Here is a 15365-nt window from a genome sequence, read left to right on the forward strand (position 1 = left end):
GAATTTGGATAAAAAGAGGCACTTCTTAGCAGCATCGAGCTTTCAAACCCTGCCGTCGAGAAGCAATGAACCCCTCTGCTTTGGTAGGTGGCTTTGAAACGTTTCTGTGACACTTGTAAATACGTGCGCATCTCCTATGGCGGTTTATCTTTTTGCAATTTATCTTTTGGGTCCCAAGATGAAAAGGTTTGGGGACCCCTGGTCTACCATCTTCATACACCCATTTGATGCCCATCAATAAATGCCCCATCATAAATCTTCTCCCACTTTCCTATATAGCCCATATGCAGAAGAAACAGACCTACATCATGTATCCACTGTTGCCCCTGTGTTCTTAGAGCAAAATCCAAAAACGGTGGAAGATCTCTGAGGGAAAAGCTGGAGAAGATTGGACTGAATTTACCCGCTGGAAGACGCAAGGCTGCCAATGTCACGTTACTCACATCTCTGGTAGAAGGTGACTGTCTCATGGTTTTTTGCCCAAGCACATCAAATATACCATCTTATAACCACAATGTTGTGTAAATGTTAAACAGGCTAAAAGGTGAAAACATTGGGATTTTAGGCTGTTTATAGCTGACATCTTGTCCTTGTCCAACCAAAATTAAGGATTGTAAAGGTGGTCTAAGCCTTACAATAGGCCTCTTCCCACGTGAAGCGCCAGGAAAAGAAATACATAGAATGAAAGCTAAGCAGAGAGATAGAGAGATATGAGAGAGATAGAGGGGGTTCTGTTCTTTAGTTAGACTGCTTTAGCCCCATCTGCCAGTCTTCATCATTACTTATCTTGCAGCTCTACTGTCACAGAGTTGTGTTGCTAGGGAACAGTTTGGAACCTAGCTTATTTCCTGTCAGTTATTATTATAGCAAACACTGCAACAGGAAGTAAGCTGGGGGCAAATGTTCATGTTGTAGAGTTCAAACCGTCTAGGCCAGCCATTCTCAAACTGTGGGCCGCCAAGGTATTGCAAGTGGGCCGCCAAATAATTTGCAAAACATTACCATCAATCATCAATGATTTGTTAATGAGCCTATATTGCAGCCAGACCCTCACTTTTAGCTTCTGGGTTCTTTGTGGTGCTGATGGACAGCTCCTTCAGGGAACATGATGGACAGCTCCTTCAGAGAACATGATGGACAGCTCCTTCAGAGAACATGATGGACAGCTCCTTCAGAGAACATGATGGACAGCTCCTTCAGAGAACATGATGGACAGCTCCTTCAGATAACATGATGGACAGCTCCTTCAGAGAACATGATGGACAGCTCCTTCAGATAACATGATGGACAGCTCCTTCAGAGAACATGATGGACAGCTCCTTCAGAGAACATGATGGACAGCTCCTTCAGAGAACATGATGGACAGCTCCTTCAGATAACATGGTGGACAGCTCCTTCAGAGAACATGATGGACAGCTCCTTCAGAGAACATGATGGACAGCTCCTTCAGAGAACATGATGGACAGCTCCATCAGATAACATGATGGACAGCTCCTTCAGATAACATGATGGACAGCTCCTTCAGAGAACATGATGGACAGCTCCTTCAGAGAACATGATGGACAGCTCCTTCAGATAACATGGTGGACAGCTCCTTCAGAGAACATGATGGACAGCTCCTTCAGAGAACATGATGGACAGCTCCTTCAGAGAACATGATGGACAGCTCCTTCAGATAACATGGTGGACAGCTCCTTCAGAGAACATGATGGACAGCTCCTTCAGAGAACATGATGGACAGCTCCTTCAGATAACATGATGGACAGCTCCTTCAGAGAACATGATGGGCAGCTCCTTCAGAGAACATGATGGACAGCTCCTTCAGAGAACATGATGGACAGCTCCTTCAGATAACATGATGGACAGCTCCTTCAGATAACATGATGGACAGCTCCTTCAGAGAACATGATGGGCAGCTCCTTCAGAGAACATGATGGACAGCTCCTTCAGAGAACATGATGGACAGCTCCTTCAGAGAACATGATGGACAGCTCCTTCAGAGAACATGATGGACAGCTCCTTCAGAGAACATGATGGACAGCTCCTTCAGAGAACATGGTGGACAGCTCCTTCAGATAACATGATGGACAGCTCCTTCAGATAACATGATGGACAGCTCCTTCAGATAACATTATTTGGCCTCCGTACTGTTTACGGTCAGATGTGGGCCGTGAACATTTTCGAGATTTTCAAGTGAGCCCTGTCTCTGAAAAGGTTGGGAACTGCTGCTCTGGGCTATCCCGGGCTTTACAAGTAGATAAAGTAATGTAGCCTAGCGTATCACTTTGCCTAAAAAGTGTTATTCTTCAAATGTCTAGGCGTTACTTTTCCTGCTGGGAGCAGTAACTTGTTACACTATTCGTTACATTAGCCTACTTCTCCGTTACACCCCATATTTGACGGCTGGTGTGCTCCCATATCTTAAAAATGAGGTCAGGTCCGACTCCTTCAAATGACGAAGAAACCAATGTTCTTGTCCTCCTTTTTCTCACTAAAATCAGAATTTCCACCTGGAGAAAGTCCACTTTTTGTCTATTTTTGCATCTAAGCTATAGTTGGGAACTGAGAGGACAATGGCTAATTAAGTGGAAAACGAACCGATGGCTGACATATATATATTTTTAATTGGATAACATTATATCTGAAATTTAAATAGTAGGCCTAATTTGTTACAGTATTCGTTACTGAGGAATGTAAGCTAAATAATACTACAATGCGTGTTAGTCACATTATCTGCATTAAAACATGATCCCTCCCCGCAGGTGAAGCGGTCCACTTGGCCCGGGATTTCGGTTACATCTGTGAGACGGAGTTTCCCACCAAGGCCGTGAGCGAGTACCTGAACCGGCAGCACGCCGACCCAAACGAGCTGCACGCACGCAAGAACATGCTGCTGGCTACCAAGTGAGTCCCATCGGCCCGGGGCACCCCCTGATAAGACACACATGAGACCATTTGATTAGATCTGGTCCCAGGGATGCCCTGTATTGACCTAGAGTTAGATTTATGTTGTTGATGTGAATTATATGTAATGCGCTGTATAGCCCATAACAACTAGACACTTCACCCCAGCCTCACATCAGTCAATGATATTGCCTTGCCAAGAGACAAACAGCTGATGATATAACAGAGGATAGGTTCTCAACTCCCCAATGTAGACACACATCTGGCCCCTTAGATCCCATTTGAAAAGATCTTGTCCCCGGGAGTCATATGTGAAGATTTAACGGTAAAAGGGTAAAAAATTGTGTAAAAATACCAAACCGTGAAACCCATTAATCCATATTCTCCAATTTGGATACTTTCTAGTCATTTAAATTCTGATTAATTTAAACTATTCTCCATTTCGCTGGGGACCACATGGCACCCAATCAATTAAGCACCCCGTATAGGGGTGCCCAGAGCACACTTTGAGTGCCACTGCTACACACAACAGTCCATTCTGCCACAGCACACACGGCACTGACATTTAGCGAGAGGAGTTTTTCTTACTGTCATAAAACACTCTGGACATGGATTTTAATCTGCAATGAAATGTTTGAATGAAGCTTTGCCACGCTGAGAAATTAGGCCGGTTAAATTCAAACATTTCAATTCAATTTAAGGAGAGAGCCCAAATCCATGTTTAAAATCATTACAGCGATAATTTTCCCTATAAAGAAAAGAAACGGGGGGATTTTAACTTTTCAATTGCAATATCAATTAACCCTGGAAAATGGTGCAATTAAAAAATAAATGAGCAAGAGATTAGGACTATCTGCGTTATCCGTTGGATGCTGTGATCCCCATCATGTTGTAAATGAACGAGCACAACCTTCAGCTGCAGCACAGATAAAGCTGCTTTGATGCAAAAGACACATTCAACACTATAGCAGCGGGGGATGCTCGTGCACGTGCAATGCTCGTGCACGTCATGTGACACCTCTACTTCTGCTTTTAGAAGCCGTCCGTTTTGCGCCTACCCCTCATAATTATTATATCCCACAATTTCCCTGCATGTGAAACTGACCTTCTGATTACCTTCATTTTCCTCCTGAGCAGCGCAGCAGAACCTCCTTGTGACAGAACCTTTTTAAACACACTACACAGTGTTGTGGTCCTGAGCAGCGCAGCAGAACCTTGTGACAGAACCTTTTTAAACACAACACACTACACAGTGTTGTGGATTTAATCACACTGGATTATTGATTTGGTATTTTGATACTCAAACAGTATTATGTTACAAAAGCTGCTCTGTCAATTACTGAGTAGTTTATGATTATAATGAGGTGATTTTGTTTTAGTAGTAGAACTATGCCTCTCCTGTGGGTATTTTTTACTCACTGGAGTCAGTTTTTTTCATAATATGGGGAAAAAAGTTGTAAATTCTAACAGAAACAAAGATCAGTTAAGGAGGCCAAAATAATTGTTAGCTTGTCATAATGTCACAGTCTTGTCTGTTGTCCTGCATAAGCCGTGTGTGTGTGTGTGTGTGTGTGTGTGTGTGTGTGTGTGTGTGTGTGTGTGTGTGTGTGTGTGTGTGTGTGTGTGTGTGCGTGCGTGCGTGCGTGCGTGTGTGCACGAGCGTGCACTCATGGGTGTGTGCATCCACTCAGTATGTACGGTGTGCTCGGTGGATGTTTGATGCTCGCATTCAAACCTGGTCCAGTCCCTGTGTGTGTGTGTGCGTGCGTGTGTGTGTGTGTGTGTGTGCGTGTGTGTGTGCGTGCGCGTGCGCGTGCTGTGTGTGTGTGTGTGCGTGTGTGCGTGCGCACGCGCATGTGTGTGTGGACGTGTGCGTGCGTGCTGTGTGCGTGCTGTGTGCGTGCACGTGTGTGTGTGCGTGTGTGTGTGTGTTGCCTGTTAGAAATGCATTATTTAGCGGTGGAGTGTTTCAAGTCGTCAGAAAACAACAGTGAGCCCTGAGTGTCGCCCCGGGTGTCTCCTCTCTCTCCCCTCACCCCAGCTGGGCCCGCCCCGCACGCCCTGTCACTCATCTGCTAGCTCTGCCCTTAGGCCGCTTATAGGCTGGGCTAGGGTGTGTGTGTGTGTGTCTGTGCATGGGGCGTGCAAGTACCGTATGAGTGTTATGCATGAGAGAGAGAGAGAGAGAGAGAGAGGAGCCTGGTCTATAAGGCATTGTATGTTCCTGCGGTCCACGGATATGTAGAATTTCACATTTCTGAAGCATAAATATGTTGTATCACATTCTTAGATACATGTATATGGACGTTACACACTGGTGGTGTCTACATTTCAATGTAAGTCACATCTAACGTTTTGTAATAATAACCCAAACCATAAATCCTAACCTTAACCAAGGTATTTTACTCACTAGTTAAAGTTGTTTTATTTGTAGTCCAAACAAGTTCATTTCATCTAACTAAAATGCATAGTAATTAATGTGTTCATGTGGAAAGACTAGTAGGTTATTATGTTTGTCATACCTGACAGTTTTGACTGCTGACTTCCTCAGGTCTCCTTCAGAGACGTCATGTGATGTTGTGACGTGTCATGGCTGGTTTAGGTTATGAGGTGGGATGGCCCAGAGCCGTGTAAGAAGAGTCGCAACATCTCCATTCACTCCAATGGACCAGTTTTTTACTCTCAAGAGTTCCAGGAAGTAAGGTCCTGGATTAAGCAGCACTGTCGAGTTGCAGCAAAATGGACAGTTTGTGTTGTCCTTTGAAAGTTTGTTTTTTCTTGAATCAAATTGTACATTATCAGCTTTATTTTAGCATGCAAAAGTAGCGCGAGACCCATTCCTGGCTGTTCATTGGCTAATGAGTCTCGCATTTTGGTCCTCCGCTGACGCCACTCTCTCTCTAGGCTAGAGGACACTAGGATCGCCAAACCTACATAAACCAGCCATATGACACGTCACAACATCACATGACGTCTCTGAAGGAGACTGCAGGAAGTCAGCAGTCGAAACTGTCAGGTATGACAAACACAATAACCTACTAGTCTTTCCACATTAACAAATTAATTACTATAGTTTTATTTGTGTTTAACGTTGGAAAGGCAGTGAGGTTTTCAAATTAACCGCTGTTATAGCGTTATGGTTTGGGTTAGGCTTAAATAACCGTTGTTATAGCGTTATGGTTTGGGTTAGGCTTAAATAACCCCTGTTATAGCATTATGGTTTGGGTTAGGCTTAAATAACTTACTTATGCTCTTCATGCATATAAGGAATCGATAATGTTCCAGTTCCTCCACCTAGGACAGTCTTTAGCAGACAGTTGAGCCTCGCCTTATGAGAGACCATCTCCAGCTCAGCCTCTACCGTTCTTCTCCAGGTGATCTCAGGTCGGTCTTGATTCCTTTTCCCTGGTTGCTGTCCATCTGAGGACCACTCTGGAGATCCGCTCTGGGGGCATTCGCAGCATGTGTCTGAGCCGTCTGAGATGATGGTGTTTGATTTGTGAGATCACGTTTCTGCAGCCACTCTTCATGTAGAGCTCCTCATATTGATGTCTTCTTGGGTCAGAAGATACGGCAGATCTTTCTCAGACAGCTGTTGTGGGATCAGCTGACTTTGCTCATGTCGCATTTGATTATTTGCCAGTACTCAGCCCCATCCTATAAGAATGTGTGTGTGTGTGTGTGTGTGTGTGTGTGTGTGTGTGTGTGTGTGTGTGTGTGTGTGTGTGTGTGTGTGTGTGTGTGTGTGTCTGTGTGTGTGTGTGTGTGTGTGTGTGTGTGTGTGTGTGTGTGTGTGTGTGTGTGTGTGTGTGTGTGTGTGTGTGTGTGAGCAGAAATTGTGTTCGGCCACAGCTATGCCATTTCACGTGCGATTGCGCTGAATCTTTTAGGAAGTGTAAAGAGCGCAACTGCGGGGTGACCGAACGGAGCCGGATTTTTTAATTAGGTAATTAGGGCTGACTAAAATGGCTAATTAGTGGCCAAAATGAGTCAACACAGGTTCAGCACCATGGAGAGCTCCAGAGTGGAGCAGCACACAGGTGAGCGTAGCTGCAGTCACACATGGGACGGGTGTTACGCTAGTAAATTATATTATTACCGGCTTGACCGAGGTGTTAAACAAGTGGATCTTGGTTTTGAGGCTGTAGGTGTTGGACCTCCAGATGTTATGGAGTCTTGTAGGTGCATGCAGGCTTTCCCAAGCCTGTGCTGGATGTCTTTAGGCCCCGTCGTCCTGAAGAATCAGACCTCTCAGGTGCACAGCGCCAACGACGACTTCAAGCAGCTCAGTATTGAAGGCGGTGCCTGATGCATGTGTGTTGCTGTTGATGGACATCACTTAGGTTTGAATGGGCGTTGATGCTGAGGCCTGTTTGTAGAGAATACTTGGTGAGTCGGTCTGGTTTTGAAAGGACAGCAAGATCATTGGCAAACAATCAGAAGTGGGCCTTACGTTACAAAAGGTTGAGAACCCCCCTGTATGTCTAATTACACCATGCCACTTAAGGACCGAGGAGTCTGACTGCCTGGAAGCTAAGCTAAGCTAAGCAGTGGAAGTAAATCCATTTCCGCTCCCTGCAAACTCAAAGGTTTAGTTCTCTGCTCTGCCTGCCGCTACGCGTAAAAATAACTTTTTGAAAAAGTGCTCTAGACTCAATATATGACATGACTGGATCTCTTTGCAGTCTGTCCACAGTGTCCATTTCTGTGGATCTGTAGGAGGGGCTGTGTCGCTCTGTATATCTGCCTATAGGAGGCGCTACGCTGGTGATGTTAAAGACAGGGCAGTGCTGTAATATGTCTCCTCCATCGGGAATCGAACCAACAGTCTATCTGTCAGACAGAGACAGTGACACAGCCGCTCAGCCGACTGAGCTATGAGCTGTTGGAAGTTACACTTCTGATTTCTACACACTGTATTCACACTGACAACAACACGGAGCATAAAGAGTGAGACAGGTGAGATTGTACCAGTGAGTTGAGCTAGAGTCAGGGACTGACTGTTTCCTTCATCAGCTTATTTCTATCAGTGTTCAAACTACTGGTGATGATAAAGAAGGATCACTGCTGCAGCTTATAATGTGAGTACTTTTTAAGAAATTGCCTGAGGCTGGGATTGAACCAACAACCTTTGCCTATCACACAACATTCACATGTTTATCGGAGTGAGCTATAATCCACTTTCTCTTAAGCTCTTATCATATTTAGTCAACCTCATCCTGATTTTATTCAGTCAAGTTTTCGTCAACTAAGTGTCTAAGTATTTTCATCTCATCTTAGTCAAAGAAAACCGTAACTATTCATTAGAATTTCCAAACTTATTGTAAAGATATATTAATCTGTTCTGGAATTGTTTTAAGGTTTGAATCTGCAATACAGACACAGTTGTTTAACTTCTTCTTGTCTTCTGATTGGATGTCTTCCCAATTCGTCCCTCCCTAACATTTTAGTCTAGTTTTCACCAGTGAAAATAGGTAGTTGACTAAAATGTTTCCTCATAGTTTTCGTCTCCGAAATCAACACTGCTATGGATGCATGTCTCCACCTAGTGGTGCACTCCTCTTCCAAACTCACACACTTTTCCACAACTACACCATGTATCTGAAACAATGTTTACTTACTGTCAATCTCATCAAAGTTTCTGAAGACCATCTCCACGTGATCCCACTCCATAAAGGTGCATTTCCCAATGAAGGACTGGGCAAACATCACATACTGATACATATTTCAATTCAAATACATGTCACTCTTGTGTTAGAATGAATGGGCATTGACACTGTTTTTATATAACCCTTGATCAATTCTCATTAATCTTTTATCTTTTCTTTTTTATTTGTCTGTAGGCTACATACGTGCGCTGCCAAGAGTAGCGGCCACATTATAAACCAGACTATATCAAAAATATAAACACACAGTGGCGTCTTTCATGCATGCTAGCAAGCAAAACTGCGGTCTGTCTGACCCACTGAGTCTGACGACAGACTGTAGAAAGAGACGCAGGATAGCCAAGCGTATGTGATTGGATGAACGTTTGACGCTAGGCCAATCACAGGCAGAGAGGGTGCCTCCAGCCATCGCCATCATCCGAAAAAATATATCGCAAACCCAACCAATTGTCAATCCTCCCCGTCCCTCCAGCCCATCCATTCTAGCAGTTAATGGCTTAAGTCAGCTGTTTTGTTGCGCAATCATGCATGAAAAAGCACATTTGATGTTTTTCCCCATAATCCTGCAGATTCCATCCTGATCCTGCTGATAATTGAAGAACTTAAGTAATGCAAGTAATGACATAGTGTTTGATTGAGCTGACTGTAATGTGATTACTGGATTTAGGAACTGTACACGACTCGTTACAGACACATGTCATGTGATTAATGTGACGAGCAGTGCGGTAGCTTTTTTCTCTTTCTATTTTTACGTTTGAAAGTTGGTCACCATTCACTTAAAGTGTTTAGGAAAATGCTGTAACTCTGTTTCCCTGGAAAACTCAAAAACTTCACCCATCCATGGGCATAGGGGGTGAGTAGATAATGACTGCATTTTCATTTTTGGGTGAACTTATCCTTTAAGTTGCCTCCTCGTCTGGAAATTTGAACTCTCTCTCTCTCTCTCTCTCTCAGTATATACAAAGTGAAGCACGCCCCCCCCCCCCAAAAAAAAGAGGTGCAGACTAGCGAAATATCAAAATAATATAAAGAAAGGCAGGAAGTGGCAGTAGTGTGCCACTTCCTTTCTTCACTCTCTCTCAATACCAGTATGAGGTCAGGGATGTTTCTGGGCCCTCAAAGCCTCATATACAGTGGCGGCTGCAGGCAATTGTGGCTGGGGGGGCTAAGGGGGGGCTTCAATATTTACAGTGGGGGCTAACTTTTTCTACATAAATAGACAGTGGTTCTCTTCTCAACCTGTGGTACAGGTACCACTGGTGGTACGCGGGGGCCCCTCCCTCTCATACATTCATATAGTGGTAATTTCTCAGGTACTTGTGTAAAAAGGGTTGAGAACCACTAATATAAGAAATAATAATAATATGATTGATAGGGTGTGAATTAGGCTCTACTATTAGACAAGGAGGGCCCACTGCTTTTCCATTGAGAGCCAAATCTTTGACATTTGATTTGTTTATTTAGACGGGACAGTGCAAAATTAATGGACACAAAGAACATAATCAGAGTGTAAAAATTGCCGGATTTAGCACGAGACTCGAGCACGAGGCTCGAACACGTTGCACATGGCACGAGGCTAATTTCCATCCGTAGTCCCCAAAACAAACAGGACATACGTGGACATACCTACATACAATACAATACAATTACACACAAACAATACATACATACATACATGCAGCCGGCAGTAATGGTTTCTAAATATACTCAGATTTGCAACATGAAACATGAAACATTATTACTGTTTTGAACGAGTAACAAGGCACACTTCAATATTATACAGGTACAATCCATTTGTTGAAAAAAGTACAGGGATTAGTCCGAAGCTACTCCATTACTGACGGCTGGGTTAGAAAGGAAAAAAGGGGGGGGGGGTAGGTAGGGCAGCAGGGGCTGATGGAGACGGTCGGGAGGGGGCGGGAAGGGGGGGGGGGGGGTTTGGGGGAGTGCGTGCGTGACCGTGTGTAGGCCTGTGAGTCCTTAGAGTCCATGGGTGTTTGTGTGTGTGTGTAGTCTGAGCCTCCTTCGGCTGAACACAGCGTTGCTGTGGAGATGGCCTCGTCAAATCAGACCAGAGTTCAGGCGTCAGATGTCGGGGCGGGGGGTTGACGTTGGAGACGCAGATTGCACTCAGGGCTTCAGGAGAGTTTTGCTGCTAGTGTCCTTGACAGCTTAGCAGGTGGCCAGATTAAATCCGTTTGTTTTGGTTTTCCCCAACCCAACATTATGCATGTAAGTGCTTCAATGAGCTGAAGACTGACTGTGTATTTAGCCCTATGTCACACTGTATGTTGAGACTGATGAGTCCAGTTACACAAGGCTATATGCAGCACACACATTTAGATGGTAAATCAAGAGTTCATATTCACAAGTTACACAAAAGATTTAAAATGTGCTATATTTTAGAGACAAATTAGGCTAATCACTGCATATAGGCTATACTGTATGTAAATAAACAGTGCCACATACACAGGCACATCCATTCATCAATAGTCTGTGCCAGAGTAAAAAGAAATAGAACCATTCATATAGACTGCACTATATAGCAATCACACCAGTGACAAGACTGTATAGTGACTGAGCTGGACAACAGGCGTTTTGATACTTTTATCAAAACCAGCTCACTGGTCTTGTGGTCCGAGTGTCTGCCCTGAGACTGGGAGGTTGTGTGAGGGTCTCATTAACCGTCCATAGCACACAAACGGGGCCTGAAAGAGGCGCCCACTTCCCACGCGGAAGTTGTGATCTAAAACAACAAACTTTCATGGGAGAACGACAGTTATGTAACAGTCAGCAACAGTCCAATAGGTTTGATATGCGTACAGCAGCTTCACATGCCTCAAAGAAACGCCATCCCGACACAACTGCCTGGCGCCACAAGCCAGCACATCGTCTTTGTACTGTACATGACGCACACGTCATGAAATAAGACTCTAACTATACAAACACTGAAACACATTCACACCACATGCATGAGCACGGCATGGCGGCCAAAAAACACAACAGCACAGTTAGGCAACGCAGTCTTAACAAAGCCATTATGTATATCAAATATAAATTCCATGCCCTACCTATTAACATCAGTGCGCTCGATCCTGTGCTGTCCAGTCCAGTCCGTGTCCAAAGCAAAATAAAGTATCTCCTTTGTGATGGCCATCAACATAAAGGCTTGATCAATATAAAGGCGTGCGATACTAACGCTCGACACTTGTTTTACGTCCATTTTACATGTAGATATTGACATGTATGTAAGGAAATTTAACTTCCGCGGTTGAGACGCTTTGAGATGGAGCAGGCCACTTTGAGCAGAGCAGAGGGGAGGTCCTTCTCTCACACCATGCCATAATCACTTGCCAGTAGGGGGAGAACCCCTCTATAAAAAATGGGCCGCATGGGTCAGACGCAGCCAGCCAGCCACGGAGGTGTGTAAATGCTGTGTTCAAGGAGGCTGGGAATTTTCACTTCTACTATTGATGAACAGAGCACCAATACATCGATCAGTGGATTATTTTTTTAATTAATTTATATTTTTAGAATAAACTTCAGAATATTTGTGTATCAGCCTAGTTTAGTTGTTATAAATTAAGTTTTTGTTTTTCTCCAAAGAAATTTCCAGGGGGGGCTTAGGGGGGCTTGGCTAATTTCAGGGGGGGCTCAAGCCCCCCCTAGCCCTCCCTTGCCGCCGCGGCTGCTCATATAGCCTATTATAGCAGGTAGGTAGAACTCCCACCTGACGTCTTGTTCTCTCCTCCTCCTCCTCTTGCAGACAGCTGTGTAAGGAGTTCACAGACCTGCTGGCCCAGGACAGGACTCCCCTGGGGAACTCTCGGCCCAGCCCCATCCTGGAGCCCGGCATCCAGAGCTGCCTGTCCCACTTCTCCTTCATCACGCACGGCTTCGGCTCGCCCGCCATCTGCGCCGCGCTCACCGCCCTGCAGAACTACCTCAGCGAGGCTCTCAAAGGACTGGACAAGATGTTCCTCAGCAGCCCGCCTGGCAGCCGGCACGCCAACGACAACGCCGTCAACAAGGCCGACAAAGACGAGAAGCAGCGGAAATGAAACCCGAGGGGGCTGGAGAAGATAGCCGTTACGTCTAGCTTTACACCACCGCTCCTGACCTAGACCGCGCACAGGGCCGAGGAACACCAACAGCCAGCCCACACTCAGCCTCAAATTGTGTAATAGCCCCATTGGCTCACAGCGCAAAATGTTGCAGTTTCAAAAATCACGTCTCTAAAATTCTAGATGGCAAGTTTTCTTTTTTTAACCTACATTCTTTTCACGTTGCTATTGAAACCTCGTAGGGCATATAGGCATAAAACTCTCGGAACTCGCTCGGGAAACTGTTTCAAAAGTTCATAGGGCAGGCACAAAAATACCTGGCAAGTGATTGGATGAACCATCTGTCTATCACGTCGATCACGGACGCGCTCTCGCTGGTGTCACACCTAAAGGCCGCCCCTTATCTGCCTCAGAGGACACTGATTGGTGCAAACCACTGGTGGTTCAGATTCAAACCAATAGATTGGAGTGTGGCGAGATGGATTCGTGGTGTGATCGTGATCTCACGATCTCGCGTGAAACTTTCATGTTATTTAAAATGAACCCTATAACATTAACCAAGTTATTTTACTTGCCTAAACATGTGGTATTATTTGCATTTCAGATTAACAGATGTTTTCAAATTAGCCAACATTTGTTTCAAATTTACGTTGTTGTAAATTGTTATGGAAAAGAATTATAATAAAATAGCAATGTTTTATTCCTGTGGGATGGGGGGGAGGGGGGTATTTCGATGTAACAATTTTAGAGGCGTTATTGGGAAACTGAAAGGCTTTGCGTCGTGGCCAAATGTTGCTATGAGACAATGTGCTGAGACAATGTGCTGTGAGACAATGTGCTGTGAGACAATGTGCTGTGAGACAATGTGCTGTGAGACTGGGTTAGAGGAGGACAGCGAGGGAGAGAAGGGAGAGGAAGACGCCCGTGGGCCCGTGTCAGAGAGCACAGAGGGATCTTTCATCTGCGTTACGTTCTTTTCATTCCCCCGAGGACATGCTGGTTACTGTGTTACATCAATTTCGCTCCCCCTGCCTGCATCCTGTGAGACTGAGATGCTGTGAGCGGCAGACCCACAACACTGTGTGTGTGTGCGCGTGTGTGTGTGCATCAACATCTGTGTGTGTGTGTGTGTGTGTCCTCACCTTTATACAGTCTATGGTCCTCACACAGAAAAAGCAATGTGGGTATGAAGTAGGGATGCACGATATTGGATTTTTTTTTTTGCTGATATCTGATATGTCGATATTTTCCAACTCTTTTTGCCATTTGCCGATATCGATATATGCACACATTCACATACATCCCATGTAATTTTTCACACATGATGTTCATAGTTTTTCGTTTTCTTCTGTAACGGTAGTGTCATATCGGCGCAAATGTTGATTTTGGGCTGATACTGATATTTCATTTGAAAGACTTTATCGAATGATACAGATGGCGTGCAGATATCATCGTGCATCCCTAGTGTGTGTGTGTGTGTGTGTGTGCGTGCGTGTGCGTGTGTGTGTGCACGCGTGCGTGCGTGTGTGCATGTGTGTGTGTCCTTGCACAGAAAAAGCAGTGTGTGGGTGTGAGGAGTGCGTGACGAGCATCCTGTCTGTGACACAGGTTTGTCTGGTGACTTCTTAACACGACCCAGAGGAAGAGGAGGGTCTTAATTTATGTGTAAATATTTATTTATATTAATTTAAATGAATGGTTGTGTAAATAGGTGCGCCAGCTATTTTTGGAGTAGGCCTATTTCTCTGTGATGTGACCTTTGTGAACCGGTGGCGGAGGACGCACGGGCCTCATCCAGTGTTTTTAGCTGTTGTCATGGTGATGATGGAGTAGACATGCTTCTAATAGTCCAGTGATTTTTATTTCTATCACATTGATAATAAACCATGTTGTTTTACTACGCCAGGTGTGCCGCCTACGCCTTTTCTCCAGGGAAACGCTCCGATTCACTTTAGGTTCAGATCCGTTTGTAATGTGAAGGGAATGATGCATTCAATGTCAGTTATTTCATTCAAGTTTTTTCACATTTTGAATTCAGAGGAAAACGGCACTTTTCTGAATCGGTGCAATTGGAGTTGAATTGGCGCCGATGCTGATGCTGTTTGAGCTCCAGTGTGGGATTGTTGTGTGAAATCAGTGCATCATTGTGAGTCTTTCTAACACTGTCTATTCCTCATAAGCAAAATGTCTGGCTGTCTGACCACACTTTTAGGAGATCTGCTGAGTGGGCCATCAACAGCTGGAGCAAACCACTCCCACTGTCATCATTTTCACTATAGTTTCCATTTGACGTAATACACTCTTTTGATTTTGATTTTTTTTTGCTGCAGCAGTAAATCATTTCTAAACATAACAATAATCAATTTCTGATTATTAAGAAGGCTCAGAAATAATACAACTAGAATTGTTATTATTTCAGACATTTCCTAAAAAAAAGAATCACTCGGCTTCATCTAGCCCCTCATCTTCCAGGGAAGAAGATATGATGAAGCTGTTAGAAATGATATATAAAACAGCAATGATATATATACTGTAGATTTAGCATATGAAGTTGCTATATATCAAATAATATTAATGTCCAGGAAAATTATGTTATAAAATGTGTAATAATACAACTGTTTAAATAATAACAATAACAGCAATAATAATAATAATAATAATAATAATAATAATAATAATAATAATAATAACAATAAAGGTAATAATAATACTACTAATAATAATATTAATG

At 44.1% G+C, this 15365-nt stretch overlaps 1 protein-coding gene across 1 annotated transcript in view; it reads left to right on the top strand.

Moving 5' to 3' along the window:
• The window catches only part of tfap2b (transcription factor AP-2 beta), a gene marked incomplete at its 3' end in the record, with an annotated part of 23741 nt that extends 11110 nt beyond the window's left edge, over nt 1-12631 (top strand). The window contains exons 5-7 of the mRNA XM_083643514.1: nt 339-457; nt 2763-2904; nt 12337-12631. Of these exons, the coding sequence (XP_083499640.1) occupies nt 339-457; nt 2763-2904; nt 12337-12631 (556 nt within the window). The remainder of the gene's footprint in view (nt 1-338; nt 458-2762; nt 2905-12336) is intronic.
• Between the last annotated feature and the right edge of the window lie 2734 nt (nt 12632-15365).

The sequence above is a fragment of the Poromitra crassiceps genome (assembly GCF_964638095.1).
Source record: "Poromitra crassiceps genome assembly, chromosome: 9".
NCBI classification, from domain to species: Eukaryota; Metazoa; Chordata; class Actinopteri; order Beryciformes; family Melamphaidae; genus Poromitra; species Poromitra crassiceps.